Source organism: Natator depressus, chromosome 13 (genome assembly GCF_965152275.1).
Source record: "Natator depressus isolate rNatDep1 chromosome 13, rNatDep2.hap1, whole genome shotgun sequence".
Taxonomy (NCBI): Eukaryota; Metazoa; Chordata; order Testudines; family Cheloniidae; genus Natator; species Natator depressus.
The window spans coordinates 28,111,607-28,126,673 of NC_134246.1; the positions used below are offsets into that span (position 1 = coordinate 28,111,607).

General features: G+C 54.5%; 1 protein-coding gene across 1 annotated transcript; it reads left to right on the top strand.

The window, feature by feature from the left end:
- The first annotated feature begins 906 nt into the window (after positions 1-906).
- On the top strand, positions 907-7,974 carry LOC141997415 (interleukin-17D-like). The gene is made up of 3 exons (XM_074969779.1): positions 907-1,125; positions 5,743-5,990; positions 6,698-7,974. Exons 1-3 carry the CDS (start codon positions 1,114-1,116, stop codon positions 6,918-6,920), a joined length of 483 nt encoding a protein of 160 aa, XP_074825880.1. The 5' UTR covers positions 907-1,113; the 3' UTR covers positions 6,921-7,974.
- The last annotated feature ends 7,093 nt before the right edge of the window (positions 7,975-15,067 follow it).

Here is a 15,067-nt window from a genome sequence, read left to right on the forward strand (position 1 = left end):
CCACCTTAGGAATAACTATACCAGCGTAAGGCACCTTCGTACCAGTATCACCACATCCCCACTGGGGGCTGTACTGGTATAATTGCTTTGGTAAAAAATAAATAAACAAACAAATAAAACATGCCTCTAACCTACATGGTTATACCAGGACAACAACTGCTTAGACCAGGTCTCACCCTTTGCCCCATGGCATCCGCACACATTCCCCGGCAGTGAGTCACTGAGGAATGGTTTCAGAGTAACAGCCGTGTTAGTCTGTATTCGTAAAAAGAAAAAAGAAAAGGAGTACTTGTGGCACCTTAGAGACTAACCAGTTTATTTGAGCATGAGCTTTCGTGAGCTACAGCTCACTTCATCGGATGCATAGCATATCGTGGAAACTGCAGAAGACATTATATACACACAGAGACCATGAAACAAAACTTCCTCCCACCCCACTGTCCTGCTGCTAACAGCTTATCTAAAGTGATCATCAAGGAAGGCCATTTCCAGCACAAATCCAGGTTTTCTCACCCTTCCCCCCCCGCCCCCACAGACACACGTCTGTGGGGGCGGGGGGGGAAGGGTGAGAAAACCTGGATTTGTGCTGGAAATGGCCTTCCTTGATGATCACTTTAGATAAGCTGTTAGCAGCAGGACAGTGGGGTGGGAGGAAGTTTTGTTTCATGGTCTCTGTGTGTATATAATGTCTTCTGCAGTTTCCACGATATGCTATGCATCCGATGAAGTGAGCTGTAGCTCACGAAAGCTCATGCTCAAATAAACTGGTTAGTCTCTAAGGTGCCACAAGTACTCCTTTTCTTTTTTCTTTTTACTGAGGAATGGCTGGTTCCAGGTTGCAGTGCCACGTACCTGGGAAGAGGGAGGCGTGTCTGATGCTTCCCTGTGCAGTGAGAACCTGTTTGAGGGCAGGGTTCCTGAGGGGAAGGACGCAGAGAGATTTTCTTACCAGCCTCCTCGCCTTCTGAACCTCCCATTCCAGGCCGGCCCGGCGGCGTCACCTTCAAACAGGCCTGGTGCTCCTGGTCTATTGTTTACCAGCCTCTTTTCTCTCAGAGGGACAGAAGAAACCTTCCCCACTCCTGTGTGAAATCGACTAAGGTGGAAACAACCATGCATCTAAAGGTGAGTAGCTTCAGAGATCTTTGCAAATTATACTGCCATTCCCACGCCCCCTAAAATTCAGCTCCAAAGGGGATGGGGTAAGTGTTTATGAATAAGAGTGTCTCCCCTTCCCACATTTCCACCTTTTCTCCCTCCCCTCTGCTGAGGCTGTGTGTGGTCCCCTTCCCCCAGTCCAGAATCCCCTGTTCCTCCCCTCCCCGCAATATCGGGGCTCTGTCTTTGCCCCCATTCCCCCCTTTCCTCCCATCCCCTCCTTTCCTCTTCCACCCATTCCAGGGTCCCCAGTTCTCTCCCCTATGGCAGGGGCTCTGTGTGTGTCCCCCTATCTCTCATATTCTCCTCCGCTCAGTCCTGGGCCCTCCATTCTCTCCCCCATGCCAGAGGCTCTATTAATCATCCAGCCTTAAAAGTGTGCACTGGAGAGTGAAGCTGCCCCAAGGGAAGATCGGAAAGAGGGAAACTCCCTTGACTTTGCAGGTCAGAGCTTTCTCTTTGGGGAATCACTATCGGCAGAGGTCAGGGCCCATGGAGTGAGCATCTGTGTCAGGTAGCAGGTGTAAGCAGGGGAAGGCCCATCAGGCAGTTACTAAAAGCCAGGGTCTGACCCCCTCAGTTAAGAGGAGCAGCACTTAGCCCCGGAGCGGCCCACTGACTGTCCTGAGATAGGGTGCTACTCAGTGTACGGGAGGGGATCAGAGGCTGGCACTAGGTGGAGACTTATGCCTCTTTATGGTGTTTAGTGCCAACTGTCCCTGCAAAGGGGATAGTTACGTTCTGACCTAAGACAGCCTTGGCCTTTCCCCTGGGATTTTTCATTCTTCTGCACTTTCTTTCCTCAACTATGGTATCATTTGGCCATTGCTGTAGTGCCCTGATCCACCCGCCCAAGAAATGAATGGCAACGAGCGATTCTGCTGCATTTCACCCCAAAGGTGAGGCGGCAAAGGGAGCCCTGTACAGATTTGTGATGCCTTTTGTGATCTGTCAGCATGGAAGATCTCACATTCATTCCGGATATTATCTTTGTGTGCTGAACATCTGTCATGTGTCAATTTCATCCCAGTTCTGTGACCAGTCCCTGTCCCCCTGGGCTAAGGGAGAGCAGGTTGCTGGGTTCCCAGGGGTGGCTGGGTTGCGAACTATTGCTCTGTTAATTCTAATGCTAGCAGAGCTCAGACACGACAGGAATGAGAAGTGGAAATGTGTGGTTTTGTTTGCAGCTTTTACACCAGCACACACCACTCTCTGTTGCTCACCTGCCTACCTCTGAGTGCGAAGAGACAGTTCACAGGATCAGTATGTATGTGAAAGAGCGCACAGGGTGTGAAACAGAGCACAGAGTAAATGGTGTGGGTGTGAATTAGCACACTGGGTGAAATGTGTGGAGGCGAGTGTACATAGAACAACACAGCAAATGCAAACAATCATTCTTTAAAGTTGGGGTTTTCAGAGGGGCCGTATGGGACTCGGTCACCCAACTCCCACTGACGTTCAACAGGATTTGGGTGCCTGACTCCCTTAGGCTGCTTTGAAACTTCAGCCTAAACCGTTGGCTCCTAGGAACTATGTCTCCAGAGGGATCCCCTTGCACACAGCTGCTGGATCCTGGCTGCCTCAGCTGGAAAATAAGATCATTAGCGATCAGCTGGTGAAACAATGCAGCCTAGTGACTTAGGAAGTCTCCCCCCCGCAAAGCAGCAATCACTGCATGGAGCTGGGGCAGCACTACCTTGCTGGTTGCTTGTGTAGTTATGGATGGGGGCTTATGAAAAAACAGTTAAAGTAGCTACCAACCACCAGGGCTGTCTCTCTGGGTCGATGGAGCTGTGCCCTGGTGGCAGCTTTGTTTCCTGTGTCCTGTAGTTCGAAATGAGTAGAATAAGCTAACTGCTCTGCTGGAGCCAGCTGCCCTTTGCGGGGAGTCTTCCGTGTGCTGTGCTCTGATCTGAAAGGCGGAACTGCTAGCAGTGCATCCCTTCCCCCAGCGTGGCCCAGGGCTTGGTGCAGGCGTGGTGATGGTTACAAGCCAAAATCCTGGCCTGAGCTGTGAGCCCACCACTCCCTAGGCCCCAGAGTGAGGCAGCCAGGTATAGTAATGCCCAACGCTTCGCCGATCAGACAGATGACTCAGCAAATGCTGCACAAACCTGATTCATAAATGAAGCGGGTGATCCAGCCCATTACGCAGCCTTCTTGAGCAATGAAATGAGGCCCGAGTGGGCAAAGCCCAGGGGAATTCACCAGCAGGCGTGTGCAGCCCAGCTGATGAAGTGTTCAAGATCAGAACTCAAGCAGCTCAGTGAATTCAGCCAATGTGACCCTCTGGGCTCAGGGAGTGGGGTGGGAAACCTCCCCTGCTAACGGATGCAGACTGCACAGGGCTGGGCTGCTGCCCAGTTGGCTAAGCAGGCAGGCAGATCCAAGGAAGACCTAGCGCGCTTCTTTCTCAGTGAAGTGGGCACAGAAAGCACTGACGGGCCCAGCTCAGCTCTGCAGCCATGGATCTCACTGCAAAGGCCAGCTGAGAAAACAGCCACGTCTTTCTGCGGCAGGGACACGTGCCAGCTTCAGCATCTGATGACTTGCCCTCAAGTACCAGCTCAGCCAGAGAAGGCTGGGAATTACCGACAGGGCTCTTGTCCTCTCCACAAGCATGTGACTCCTGCTAGTGTCAATGGGCAGCTTGTCCAGAAGAGAACAGAGCCCTGTGGAAATCCTGCACCGAGAGGAAGGAAGATGGCACTCACTCCTCCCACAGCTTCCTGAGCAGTGCAGGGACTGCGGCTAATACCCTCTTCATAATACCTTGCTCTGCAGAGCCCTGGCACCCGGAGCTCTCAAAGGAGGGCAGGATCAACAGCCCCCGGAGACACGTGGCATGGAAGGGACTTGCCCAAGGTTCCCCAGCAGGCCACCGGCAAAGCCAGGACTAGAACCCACATCTCCTGAGACCTAGTCCCCTCACTACTGGACCACACGGCTTCTTATTGGAGGGGCAACTTGCAACTAGCCCAGGTATGGGAGGATGCACGGACCCTCCCTCCCTTTCATCCCCCTGCTGCAGCCCTTGAACCACTACAAGCTACATTCTCAATATCCCTTGGGCACTAGCCAAACCGAGCGTTCATTTGCCTCCTACTCCCCCCCCCCCCCCCCCAGCCTGTAAAACCTGAAGTGCCCAATCCTGCTCCAATAGACGTCAATGCAAAACTCACATTGGCTTAAACAGAGGGCAGGACTGGACCCAGAGGGCAGGGTTAGAGAAATTGATGCAACTGCCCAGCCAGCTGCAACCTGTTCCCGCTCCAGGAAATACACTTTGGACATGCAAATTCCATTCAGAGCCAGAGCAGCCCACTGCACTGCAATAAGGAAATGCCCTGCAGCAACTCCCCCCTGAGTGCTATCTGATCTGCTCTCTAGGCCTGTATTAAAGGAGGAAACCCCTTTCTGTGCTCAGGCAAAGAGGCCTCTCTGGAGACTCAGCACATCCCCCACCCCGCCTTAAAGATTCACTGCAGCTACTCTGAAACAAAAGGCTGAGACACTCGTATTTAGCTAAGGAAAATCCCGCTCCCGAGCACAGCTCATCTGCCCCCCTTTATTGCTACTTGTGACATTCGCACTGGAAAGGGTGCATTGATCCACGTGGTGGTGTCGCACAAGCTCTTGTACGGCTGATAGTCACCACACACAGTGCCTGGCCCACATGGGGATCTTTGCCTAACCGCTCCCCTGACACTTGTTTAAGGTTTAAGTAAAACGGGTTCATCCCCCCTCCCCCCGGCTCCCCCAATTACGTTTTATTTTGGTCAGCACCTTGACGTGGTCAGGTCCCTGGGGGACCAGAAGCACCCGCCCCCCTTCCCGTGAGGGTTCTCTCCCAGCCGACACTGCCTGGGCCTGTAACTTGCCAAGTCGGGTCAGATCGGCCAGAGCCGTGCAGAGCTTCGGGAGAGAAACCTACCACCAGGCGAAACCTGCCTGGTTTCATTAGGCAAATGAAATGCCATGAGGCCCATTGGAAAGGTCAGGGAAACTGAAAAAAATCATGGCAGCCAGCCAGCCACCACGAGTTAGCTACCGTGTGTAAAGCCACCCCCACGTCTGCAATGGGGACTGAGCCCAGAGCAGGAGTACCTGGCCAGCTGTCAGCGTGGCCCAAGGTTGGGAGCGGGCGCCTCTAGGTTCTGCATGGGGCCCGGGCTATTAAATGTGTTTAACAATGATCTGAGGAGGACTACAGGCCACATTTGCAGATGGCAGCGTGGGGGCAAAGAACACCCACTTCTCTCTCTGCCCGGTCAGAACAGCGTGCCTCATCTTAGCAGAGACCTGGCCAAGGCAACCCACTCCTTCCTGCCCCTCCAGGCCTCTTCACTGCAGCTCAGTAGGGGTAACATTTTCAAAAGTGCCTAAGTGGCTTAGGAGCAATAGCCCCCATTACTTAGGTACTGAACTCACTCAGCACTATGGCCGAGCTCCTCCAAGGCTCCTAAACAGCGAGGAATGGAAAGCTCCTTCAGGTGGTACAATAGACCCCTCCTATCTGCTCAGCCCCCCAGATCCCTGGGAGCTTCTCCAAGCGAAGTCACTTTCCCCATGTTTGTTCCACAGGTGGAAGTGGCTGCCCAAATTCTGCTGGGCTTTGCCTTTTGTCAGACGTTCGGTGCCCACATTCCCTGCCGGGAGCCCTCCGATGCAGAGCTGGAATCCATGCTCAGCCGCCTTTTTGCTCCTGGAGTTAGCTTATTGGCTCAAAGGGAGGATGTTTTACCTGACCAGGACCTAAAGTCCTGCCCTGTGAATGTCAGCCAGACCTTGTCCCGCCTCCAGGACAGGAGCGCCTCCCCGTGGTCATACAGGTAAGCCGCAGACAGAGGAGTGAAGGGCATCTCAGCAAAGGTCACCTCTGGGTTCAGGCACTGTCACTGGGATCCAGAGCTTGAAACCCCTCCCCCTCTACCCCCCCCATCTCTCTCAGATGTGGAGCTGCATTTCCTGAGTCAAACTACAACCTCCTCATCCCCTGGAGATAGCGGATGGCTGGTTCTGCAGGGTTAATTATTATTCTCCTGGGCACTTCTAGAACGTGTCCCTCTTTTGACACATGCCAGGGGCACTCTCCACTCCAGTCAGCCACCCCGCAGAGAAGGAAACAAACCAACACCTCTGAGCCCCGCCAGCAGCCACGTCCCCCTCGCTGGAGGCTCCACCCAGCAGCAGCTGGCTCAGGCTCACAGGGGCATTTTCTTATCTCAGGTAGTTTTGAAAATGGCAGCGGGGATAGAACTGCCGTGCACCGCAGGCACTAAGCTAGTTATGGCTGGTTAGTGACTCTGTGGCATTTTGCCCCACTCTGTGCCTCAGTTTCCCTCCTGTGAGCTCCATGTAACACTGCCCAGCCGCCACCAATCAGCTCCTGAATGTTGGTGCAGCACCTCACACGGCAGGTGTGGGAGGAGTAGCGTTATTAACCCTTTCCGAACAGCTCAGCGAACCCCTAGCTGGAGTGCATTGGCCAGCGCACAATTTTATTAGGTGACCTCATTAATCCGCTTTCTTCCAACAGGGTCAACGAAGACCCCCGCCGGTACCCCCGGAGGGTGCTGGAAGCCTACTGCCTGTGTGAGGGCTGCCTGGTAGACAGGCAGGAGGACAGGTCTGTGCAGAGTGAGCCCTTTTACCAGGAGGTGCCCGTTCTGCAGAAATCCGGCCAGTGTGAGGCAGGCCAGTACGTTTACCAGCCCAGCCGCCTGCAGGTCGCTCAGTTTTGCATTTGCACATTCCCTTGAGACAGGCAAAATGCTTTCACCTGTGGCCACCACCCTGCAGCCTGCGTCAGTGCCCCTGCCAACACAACACTGCCACGGTCATTCGGCGGGGGAGCGGAATGAATGCTGGAGCCTCGTGAACCAGTGCTGGCTAGGGTACTGTCCCTGGAGAAAGACAACAGCGATCTCAGGGAGACCCACGTAACGGCCAGCACACTCACCATGCCCTCTGCTACTGTCATTCACCAGTGGCACACTCTACAGAGGACTTTCCAATGGCCAGTCCCATTGCTAACCTGGTTTCCTCCTTGGGGGGATCTAGGCCACAGCCAGGTGGGACTGGCTGTTTTTCAGCTTTGCCGAGTGCTGCTAAGGCAGAGGGGACCTGCAGCCCATGGAGTTCCCCAGGGCAGCTTGCAGCTAACCCCATTTATAATACAGGCTGAGAGAGGTCCAGCCCACAAGGTGACAGGTCCACGTCAGGATGCTCCATCTTGATCCAGGGAGCGGATTCTCGCTCAAGAAGGGGCTTCACGTGCTGTGACCTGACGTCTCTGTGAGCTGCACCTCCACGTTAAACAGAAGAGAACTGCAGTCTGCTTTCCTGGAAGGGCACAGCCCTGAGCTCTGGGCAGGCTGCCCATGTGGTCCTTGGCCAGACAACGGTTGAGTGCCCCGTTCATGGTCACACACAGCTTCAGAGAACACAAAGAGCAACCTGCCCCTCATTCGCTTCTCCAGGGTCCTGCAGAGAGGGGAGCTGCTTTGCTGGGATGGACACGACCAGCGGATTCCACTCAGGATGATCCTATGGGAAGTGCTTGGTCTGCAGCGCTGCTGTAGCCAGAAATGTCTTTGCAGCCTGAGGAGCCAGAGCAGAAGTGGAGCCAGTGGGCTGAGGCGCATTAGAAGGTTAGCGACTGCCCAGGCCTTGGGAATGCTCAATTCCTAGTCAGGTGCAATCAGACTATGCAGTCCTGCTGCTCTGTCTGTGGAGGCCTCCAGAAGGCAGGAGGGGGAGGCGGCTTCCTCCCACAGCAGGGGTCCACTGCACTGGGCTGCGAGGCAACATTGCACAGGGAGACCGTATGGCTAATCCTCTCCACTAATAAATGTTACTCACCTTGCCACGGTGCCTAGCTGTTGGTGGACACAACAGCTTCCGACTGAGTTTGTACCAGGCTGGCTGTAGCTATGCTGTGTGTCTGCACCCACCTGCTCAGTGTTTAGCTAATGCTTCCGCAGCTCACCCTTGCCCAAGGCTGAGGCTGGCAGCGGGTTGGAGTCTGGGTACAGGCTACACCACTCTTCCTTTGCCGTGTGCCCAGGGCCTGGCATGACTAGTGCCACTCACTCCCCGCTTCCTGTCCTGCCGGACATCCCAGAATGCACTGCCCCGCATGCTGCCGGCACCGCTCTCGGTGCGTGTCTCCTGCTGCGGCACTCTGGGGTAGCTGCCCAGACTCTTCCCACAATGCCCTGGGGCAAACGGATTCTGGCATCGGGCTGGGTGGGAACTCAGAAAAACAGCTTGAGACTGAAGTGGCTGCGTGTGCACAACTCAGCCATGCTTGTTGTCCCCAAGGCGGACGAGAACTGGTTAAAAACCCTGGTATTTGTGGGGTGGACGGGGCCTTAACTGCTGGTAACAGGCAGGTTGTCCCAGCAGAGACTCAGTTGGTAATGTGTTGGGAGAGGGGAGCCATTTAGGAGCAGTGTGGAGCCCTTCCTGGTTCCCCAGCCAAGCCCTCGTGGAGGTTCACAAACCACCTGGCCAAAGTTTCCTCATTTTTCATGTTCCCAGTGCCCCGGCACTTCCAGGCTCCCGCCCGGGCAGCAGCAGCAGAAGAGGGGAATTACCAGGAGAATCCCAGCCTGGTTTTCAGGCTTGGGAGGGGGTTAGACCATCATCCAGGTGCATATCCATCTGGTGTGTATCCAGTGATGCGGGGTCCAACCATCACTAAGAACAGGCCGTATCCTATTGCAGACCCAAGAAAATGTGTGGGCTCTAATTGCACAGCAATTAGACAAAGCTCGAGACACTGAATCCCCCAGTACGAAGCCTGACCTGCTTTTCATGAGCTCGCTTTCAACTAATCAGTCCTTAGTGCCTCACCTCAGATACAATTTAGTGCCATTATCCTTTTCACCGGGAGGCTGTGGATGGGGATAACCTGGAGATGGGAGACTCTCCATCACCGGAATGTGATTCCTCTAGGTTTGGATGGAAAGAGCCATTCGCGGGAGGTAGTGGTATTTTACCAAACTACTGCAGCGCTTTCATGTGCCATGGGAAGGCATTTTGTGCATGCTGTTAAAGGCTGATCAGCGCTGTTGGGGGAGCTCACAGGCCCCTTAAGGCTGCCCTCTACAGAGAGAAGGCTGCTGTCATGCAATACACTCACTGCCTCTTCCTGGTTGCTCCAGGGATTAGCACTTTCCAGGTCCGATGCCCCCTTCTGCCACTGGTTGCATTCCCTGCTGCCTCCCTCTCACTCTCTGAGACTCCGGGTGCTCTCCCTTCGTGGCTTGGCCCTCCAGCCAAGTCACTAGGTGTTTTCCCCCTTCCAGGGTACCGGTCTTTCCGTACAAACTGTCTTCAGCAATCTTCCCATTTACTGCCCAGATGGTGCCACGTCCCCAGTGACGAATAGGGGAATCCAGGCCCTCCCTCTACTCCAGGTTCCAGTTCTGGGACCCTCTACTCTGCAGCCAAGGTCTGCACCATCTTCCTGAGCCTTTTCCTACACCCTCTGCCCTAGGATTCCTTCCTTCCCTCTCTGATATCCAGAGAGCAGCAACAGGTGCCTCACTGCAGCCCCCTTCTGCTACCAGCTTCCTGGCTTTATCCTGCCCCACCTGTTCTTTCTCAGCGGGGCACTCTCATCATTCAGGGGATTAAGTGGGCCACCCAATTCCCCTCAGCTGGGGCCTTGCTGGTGAATTGGCTCCTTCTCAGCTTCATTAACCCCTTCCAGGCTGGTGTGGGGTACACACCCCAGCGGAGTAGCACACTCGCTTCCCCAGGGATGATAAAGCGGCAGGCAGCCGGCATGGTAGCAGAGCAGTCCCTTGACAAATGCACGGCTTGGTTCACAGACACGGCCACCTCTTTGTACCAAGAGCTTCATCTCCAAATTGAAAAGACAGTGAGATTTCCCCGCCCGTTATAACATGAAGTATGCTGTGACAGGTCTGTGCAGAGTGAGGACCCCAGAAGCCCTTTCCTAAGGGGGCGTGCACATTGGTTCAATCCCCGCAGAGCATTCTGCTTTCTGTCCTGTGTAGCTTGGATGAGGGGAACCAGCTTGGCAGCTTCCGCACACCTTCCTTCCACCCGTTTCACTGCTGCTCCTCACACCCTGCTGCGGTGCCAGCAGCTACGTAGCCATCGGTTAGTGGGAGACTCCCACCTCGGCTCCATTTTGTTGTGCCAGCCGGCCAACCATGGGGTTTGAATTATGAGCCCCTAAGCTTCAGGGTGTTTTGTGCTGATGCCCAGAAGAAACCCTTCCACCAGCTTCACCAGGGTGAGACTCACAGGCTGTGGTGCTGACCCCGCCCTAGGTGCAGCCCAGTTCCCTCTGGCAGCGCGAGTTCCCTGTGCCCGCTAAGTACTGGGGCACACAAGTGAGGGAAGTGCAAATGCACAGGGCTAACATTGAAGAATCCAGCCCCAAGTGCCTTTCCCCAGGCCAGAGCCAGCATTAGAACCCAGAACTTCCTGCGGGCTTGTCCCAGGGCACTAGGCCACATCTCCCTCCGAGGGGTGACCTCTCCCTGTGTTATACGACACAACGCAGGATTGCAAAGGCATGCTGGGCCGTGACTCACTGGGGTTCTGTTGTGAGTCAACGCAGCTGAGAGGCCAGCGTCCCGAGTTACTGCACATCACAAAGGAGCAGGTGTGTGGGTGAGTGAATCCAGACAATTCAGCTCACTCCACGGGTGCTGTTAGGTCACAGTCATTCCTCCCCTTGGGGCCAGGTGCAGGCCAGTTCCCTATGGATATTCTCCAGTGCTTTCTCCCTTTGGAGAGCATTCCACAGCCTGACGGATCTCACCACAGCTATTAAAGCCATTCAGCCCTAATTGTTGTTTCCCTTTATGGCGAATGATCATTTTCCACAGGTAAAAATCTTCTCTTCTGTTCCCTGAGCCAATCCCCAGGGGAGAGCGGAGAGCAGCTCCGGGCCCTGGCCTAAATAAACACTATTAACCATCTCACACGGATCCAGTTACCAGCAGGAAGCCCAGGAGCAGAGGAGAGTTTCCTGCTGCCCAGGTCGCCCCATGTGGCAGGACGTATTTGATAAAGAGTCACATTATCACCTGTCAGGGTGGTTTGTTCTAGGGCAGCAGGAGGCAGTTCCAAAGGGATCCCCTCATCCCTGTAGCTTGCAGTCCCATCCAGGCCAGCCACCTTCTGGGTAAGTCCCCCATCGCCCCAGCTCCAAGACTGGCCAGTGGGTTGCAGTGGTGGCACTGGTTTATGGGTCTATTGATCTGGGAAGCCCGGTCTCCAGGCCACATTTACCACCCTCCTGAAATAGAACGGCATCTGACTGGACTCGGCTCCGGGAGCGCTCCAGGGGCCACTCGCACAGCCTGCTCAGAGAGCTCCCCGCTAGCCAGGCAGAATCTGCAAGCAGCAGCCACAAACTGGGGCCAGGGAGCAGAGCGGAGAGGCCCCCAGTGAGCACCCCCTGCCCACAACTCTCCAGGGTGCAAACGTGGGGGCTGGTAGCGAAAGCTTCCTGGCTGCTCCCAGCTCTCAGTATATGGATGGGAACCCAGGCAGGGCTCTAGAAAACCAAGAAAAACACCTTGCATTGCTCACAGGAGCACATGGGAAGCCAGGCTCCAGAGCACAGGTGCCAGAACCCACCTAAGCAAAGGAGCAGCTGTATTGTGGCCTGGCTGGAGTTCCCAGGTGGGAGCTGTTAGGGCTACCCTATCTCTTGCAGGCTCAAGGGGTGACAGACCTGCCCCAGGGCCCTGGTCTGCTCTGATCACAAGGCCCCCAGGGGGCAGCCATCGCCCTCCATGGATTGAGGTATTTGTATTCATTCCCATCACACACCCGCCTCCTGCCCTGTGAAGGACTCAGAGAGGCAGTCAATTAGCCCTGCTCCCAGCTGCGGTGGTGTCAGAGATCATTAACTGAGGTCAGGCCCCGGCATGACAGGGCCAGGCTCAGATGGAATCACTGTATAAATTACAATATTTAGCAGCCAATGGTGTGACGCTCCCTGGGTGGCTGCTGGGCAGGGTCGGCTTTGAAGGCTGAGCTGGGGAGCTGGCAAACCCTGAAAGCCAAGCCCCAGCTGTCTCAGCAGCTGGGAGCTCCTTCTCTGGTGGACTCAGCGCTGGTGAAAGATGTGATTGATCCACAGAGCAGGTAGCTATGGCAGGGGCAGGGGCAGGTGGGCTCACACACCTCACCCTCAGTCCAGCCTGGAAAAGACCAGCTCCTGCTAGCTTAGGCCTACTTGACAGGTGCCTTAGTGAGCCCTTGGTCAGTGAGACAGGCAGGTACCAGGGGTACTGAAAGAAGTGGGATGCTCTTGGTCAGACCCCGCTGGAGCCTCCAAGAGCAGGCAGGGCTCCCAGGTCACCCCCTGACGTGCAAGCCTCTTGGATCCAGGACTAGCAGCAGGAGGCACCCTGCCATACCCTCCAGCTCTTTCCCCCAGAGTCGCACCTACCTTGCTCATCTACAATCCCAGGCTCAGCCAGGCTGGGAGACGGCAGACACCACCCTGTTCTCATCAGGGGGAAGTCTGCGCGGTCCTGCCTGAAGAGCCAAACTACTGCCCAGCACCCCAGAAATGGCAGGACAGGGCACCTCTCACTGCTGGCGTTTATCAGGGTTCATACCAGGCAGCTCAGAGAGGGGCAGTGCCAGCCTCTGGAGAGGCTGGTACATCAGGTGCCAGTCTCAGTGAGCCACAGCTGGCCTGCCAGTCGCTGCTGTGAGTGCAGAGGCAGCATGGGAAGCGGTGCAGGCTGGGTGTGCCCTGAGTGATTCCCTAGAGCTGGTTGCATCACCCGTACAGCCGCCTTCCTAGCACCCCTCCCATCCCACCAGGGCTGCAGCACGGGGCAGAAGAAATGGCAATGAACGGCTGGGCCGGGAAAGGAATTCATTAGCACAAAGCCAGGTGGCTGCAGCCCTGCCATACAGGCTTCCCAAGGGGCGGGAGGCTTGTTACAAGCCCAGGCATTTCCGTGGCTCCAGCTGACCTTGAGATAAACCCACAGGAATCCGTGTGGGAGGCAGCGGAGCAGGAAGAAGGTTGCAAAAGGCTCCCAGAACATGCTGGCAAGTGAATGGTGCAATGTCTGAGGTCAGAGCGGCCCTGCTGACCCTATGGCCTTCAGCAACGTACAGTGCCGGAGTGGGGCTGCATTCTCCTAGTTCAGCGGTTCACAAACTGGGGGTCAAGACTACAAAGTGGGTCATGACCCTATTTTAATGGGGTCACCAGGGCTGGCGTTAGACTTGCTGGGGTCCGGGGCTGCAGCAGAAGTCTGAGCCCCACCGCCCAGGGCTGAAGCTGCAGCCCGAGTGTTGTCAGAAGGGGGTCACAGTGCAATAAAGTTTGAGAAGCCCTGACCTAGTAATGGACCCTGCGGCAGAGCCTGGCTGCCTGTCACGTAGGCAGGGGCCATAAACCTGGCCATCTGATACCAGAGTCTGGAAACCTCCAGACTCGCCCCCTGGAGACACAATGAACAAAGGAGTCCCTCGGTGCAACATGCCTAGAGCCTGGTATTAACTGTCAGGCTCTGCCCTCTCGAGAGCAAATTCCGCCCCCGGGAGTCTGTGAGCGTCTGGCCATTCCCAGTGGAGCTGGGCCAGGGCCGGTCTCCATAGATCATTAAGCTTCATTTCCAGTCTGGTCTGCAGGCTTGTGTTATTCCTGGGCCTGTGCCAGAGGCTCTGGGCCTGGCGAGGGCAGGTGCCTGAGGGGGTGGTGCTGGTGAAGCACTAGGGGGCGCTGTCTTGCGCAGAGAGAACAGTGGCCTTTTCAGTGCAGGGGCCAAACTGAAAAATTCCTTGTAGTTCAAATCAAAACAGATTTGTTTTGGTTCGCTTAGAAATGAAATGCAGATTTTGGTGGTTGTTTTTCCGTTCAGTTTTGATTAATTTTCTATGTGTTTTTCGCCCTTTTTGTTTTTAAAAATTAGCCTCATTTCTAACCAGAAACAAAGAGTCCAAATGTTTCCTTTTGAAATATTTCCGAATTGTTTTTTTCAGGTTTTTTAAGCCGAAGCCACTTGCTGAATCCGATCCGAGCCGGTGACTAGCGTTGCCACCTCCAAAATGCATTTTCCAGCAACGTTATTATATGCTGAAGAGATTGCCCCCACCTGTCTGTCATCCCTTTGAGTCAGTAATAAACCAGGACTCCAGCACTGTGTTACTGGAGGGCCTCTTGCTCAGCTGAGCCCTAACACTGAGGCCCTGATCCACTAATAGTTATCAGTGAGATCAGGGTACTTTAAGAAAGAATATATGAGTTAACCCCGCGTTCTAGCCAGGTTCCTGTGGGGATAATTGCACACCACCATCCTAAAGTGCCCTTGTGTTTTTCATTGCATACACTATTCTTCTTTTCCTGTCCTAAGCCATTGTTGCTGTGACACTGCGTTTCACACAAGAGGCGACTGCATTACAACAAGGGATGATGTGGAAGCTCATTTATACTTTGCAAAGCATCCTTTCGGTTGAGTGCGCCATGGAAATGGAAAACATTACTTCTATGGTTGTCAGAGATAAGAAAGGGAACAGGCAGACTCGCTAGAGCCATGGCATATGGACAAACAAGGGAAGGAGCTCCGTTCTTCTATTTAACCAAGTGAAATGTCAGCAGCTTTCGAGAACTCTCTGCTTAGACAATGTTGGTAAAAGTGCCATCCCTCTGCAGGAAATGAGGCAAATGGAAATGCAAAACCCCTGTAGGAAAACTCACAAGCTCAGTCTGATCCCTTTGTGCACTGGGGGACCAATCTTCCAGCAGCTGATTCAAGATTATTTACCTAATTATGTTGCTATTAAGTGATTGTCACTTCAGAGGCTGTAATTTGCTGCATGGGAGTTAGAGAAGCTGATGCTTTATACAGATCCAATCCAAATCTGGCCGGTTGGGAGAACAGGA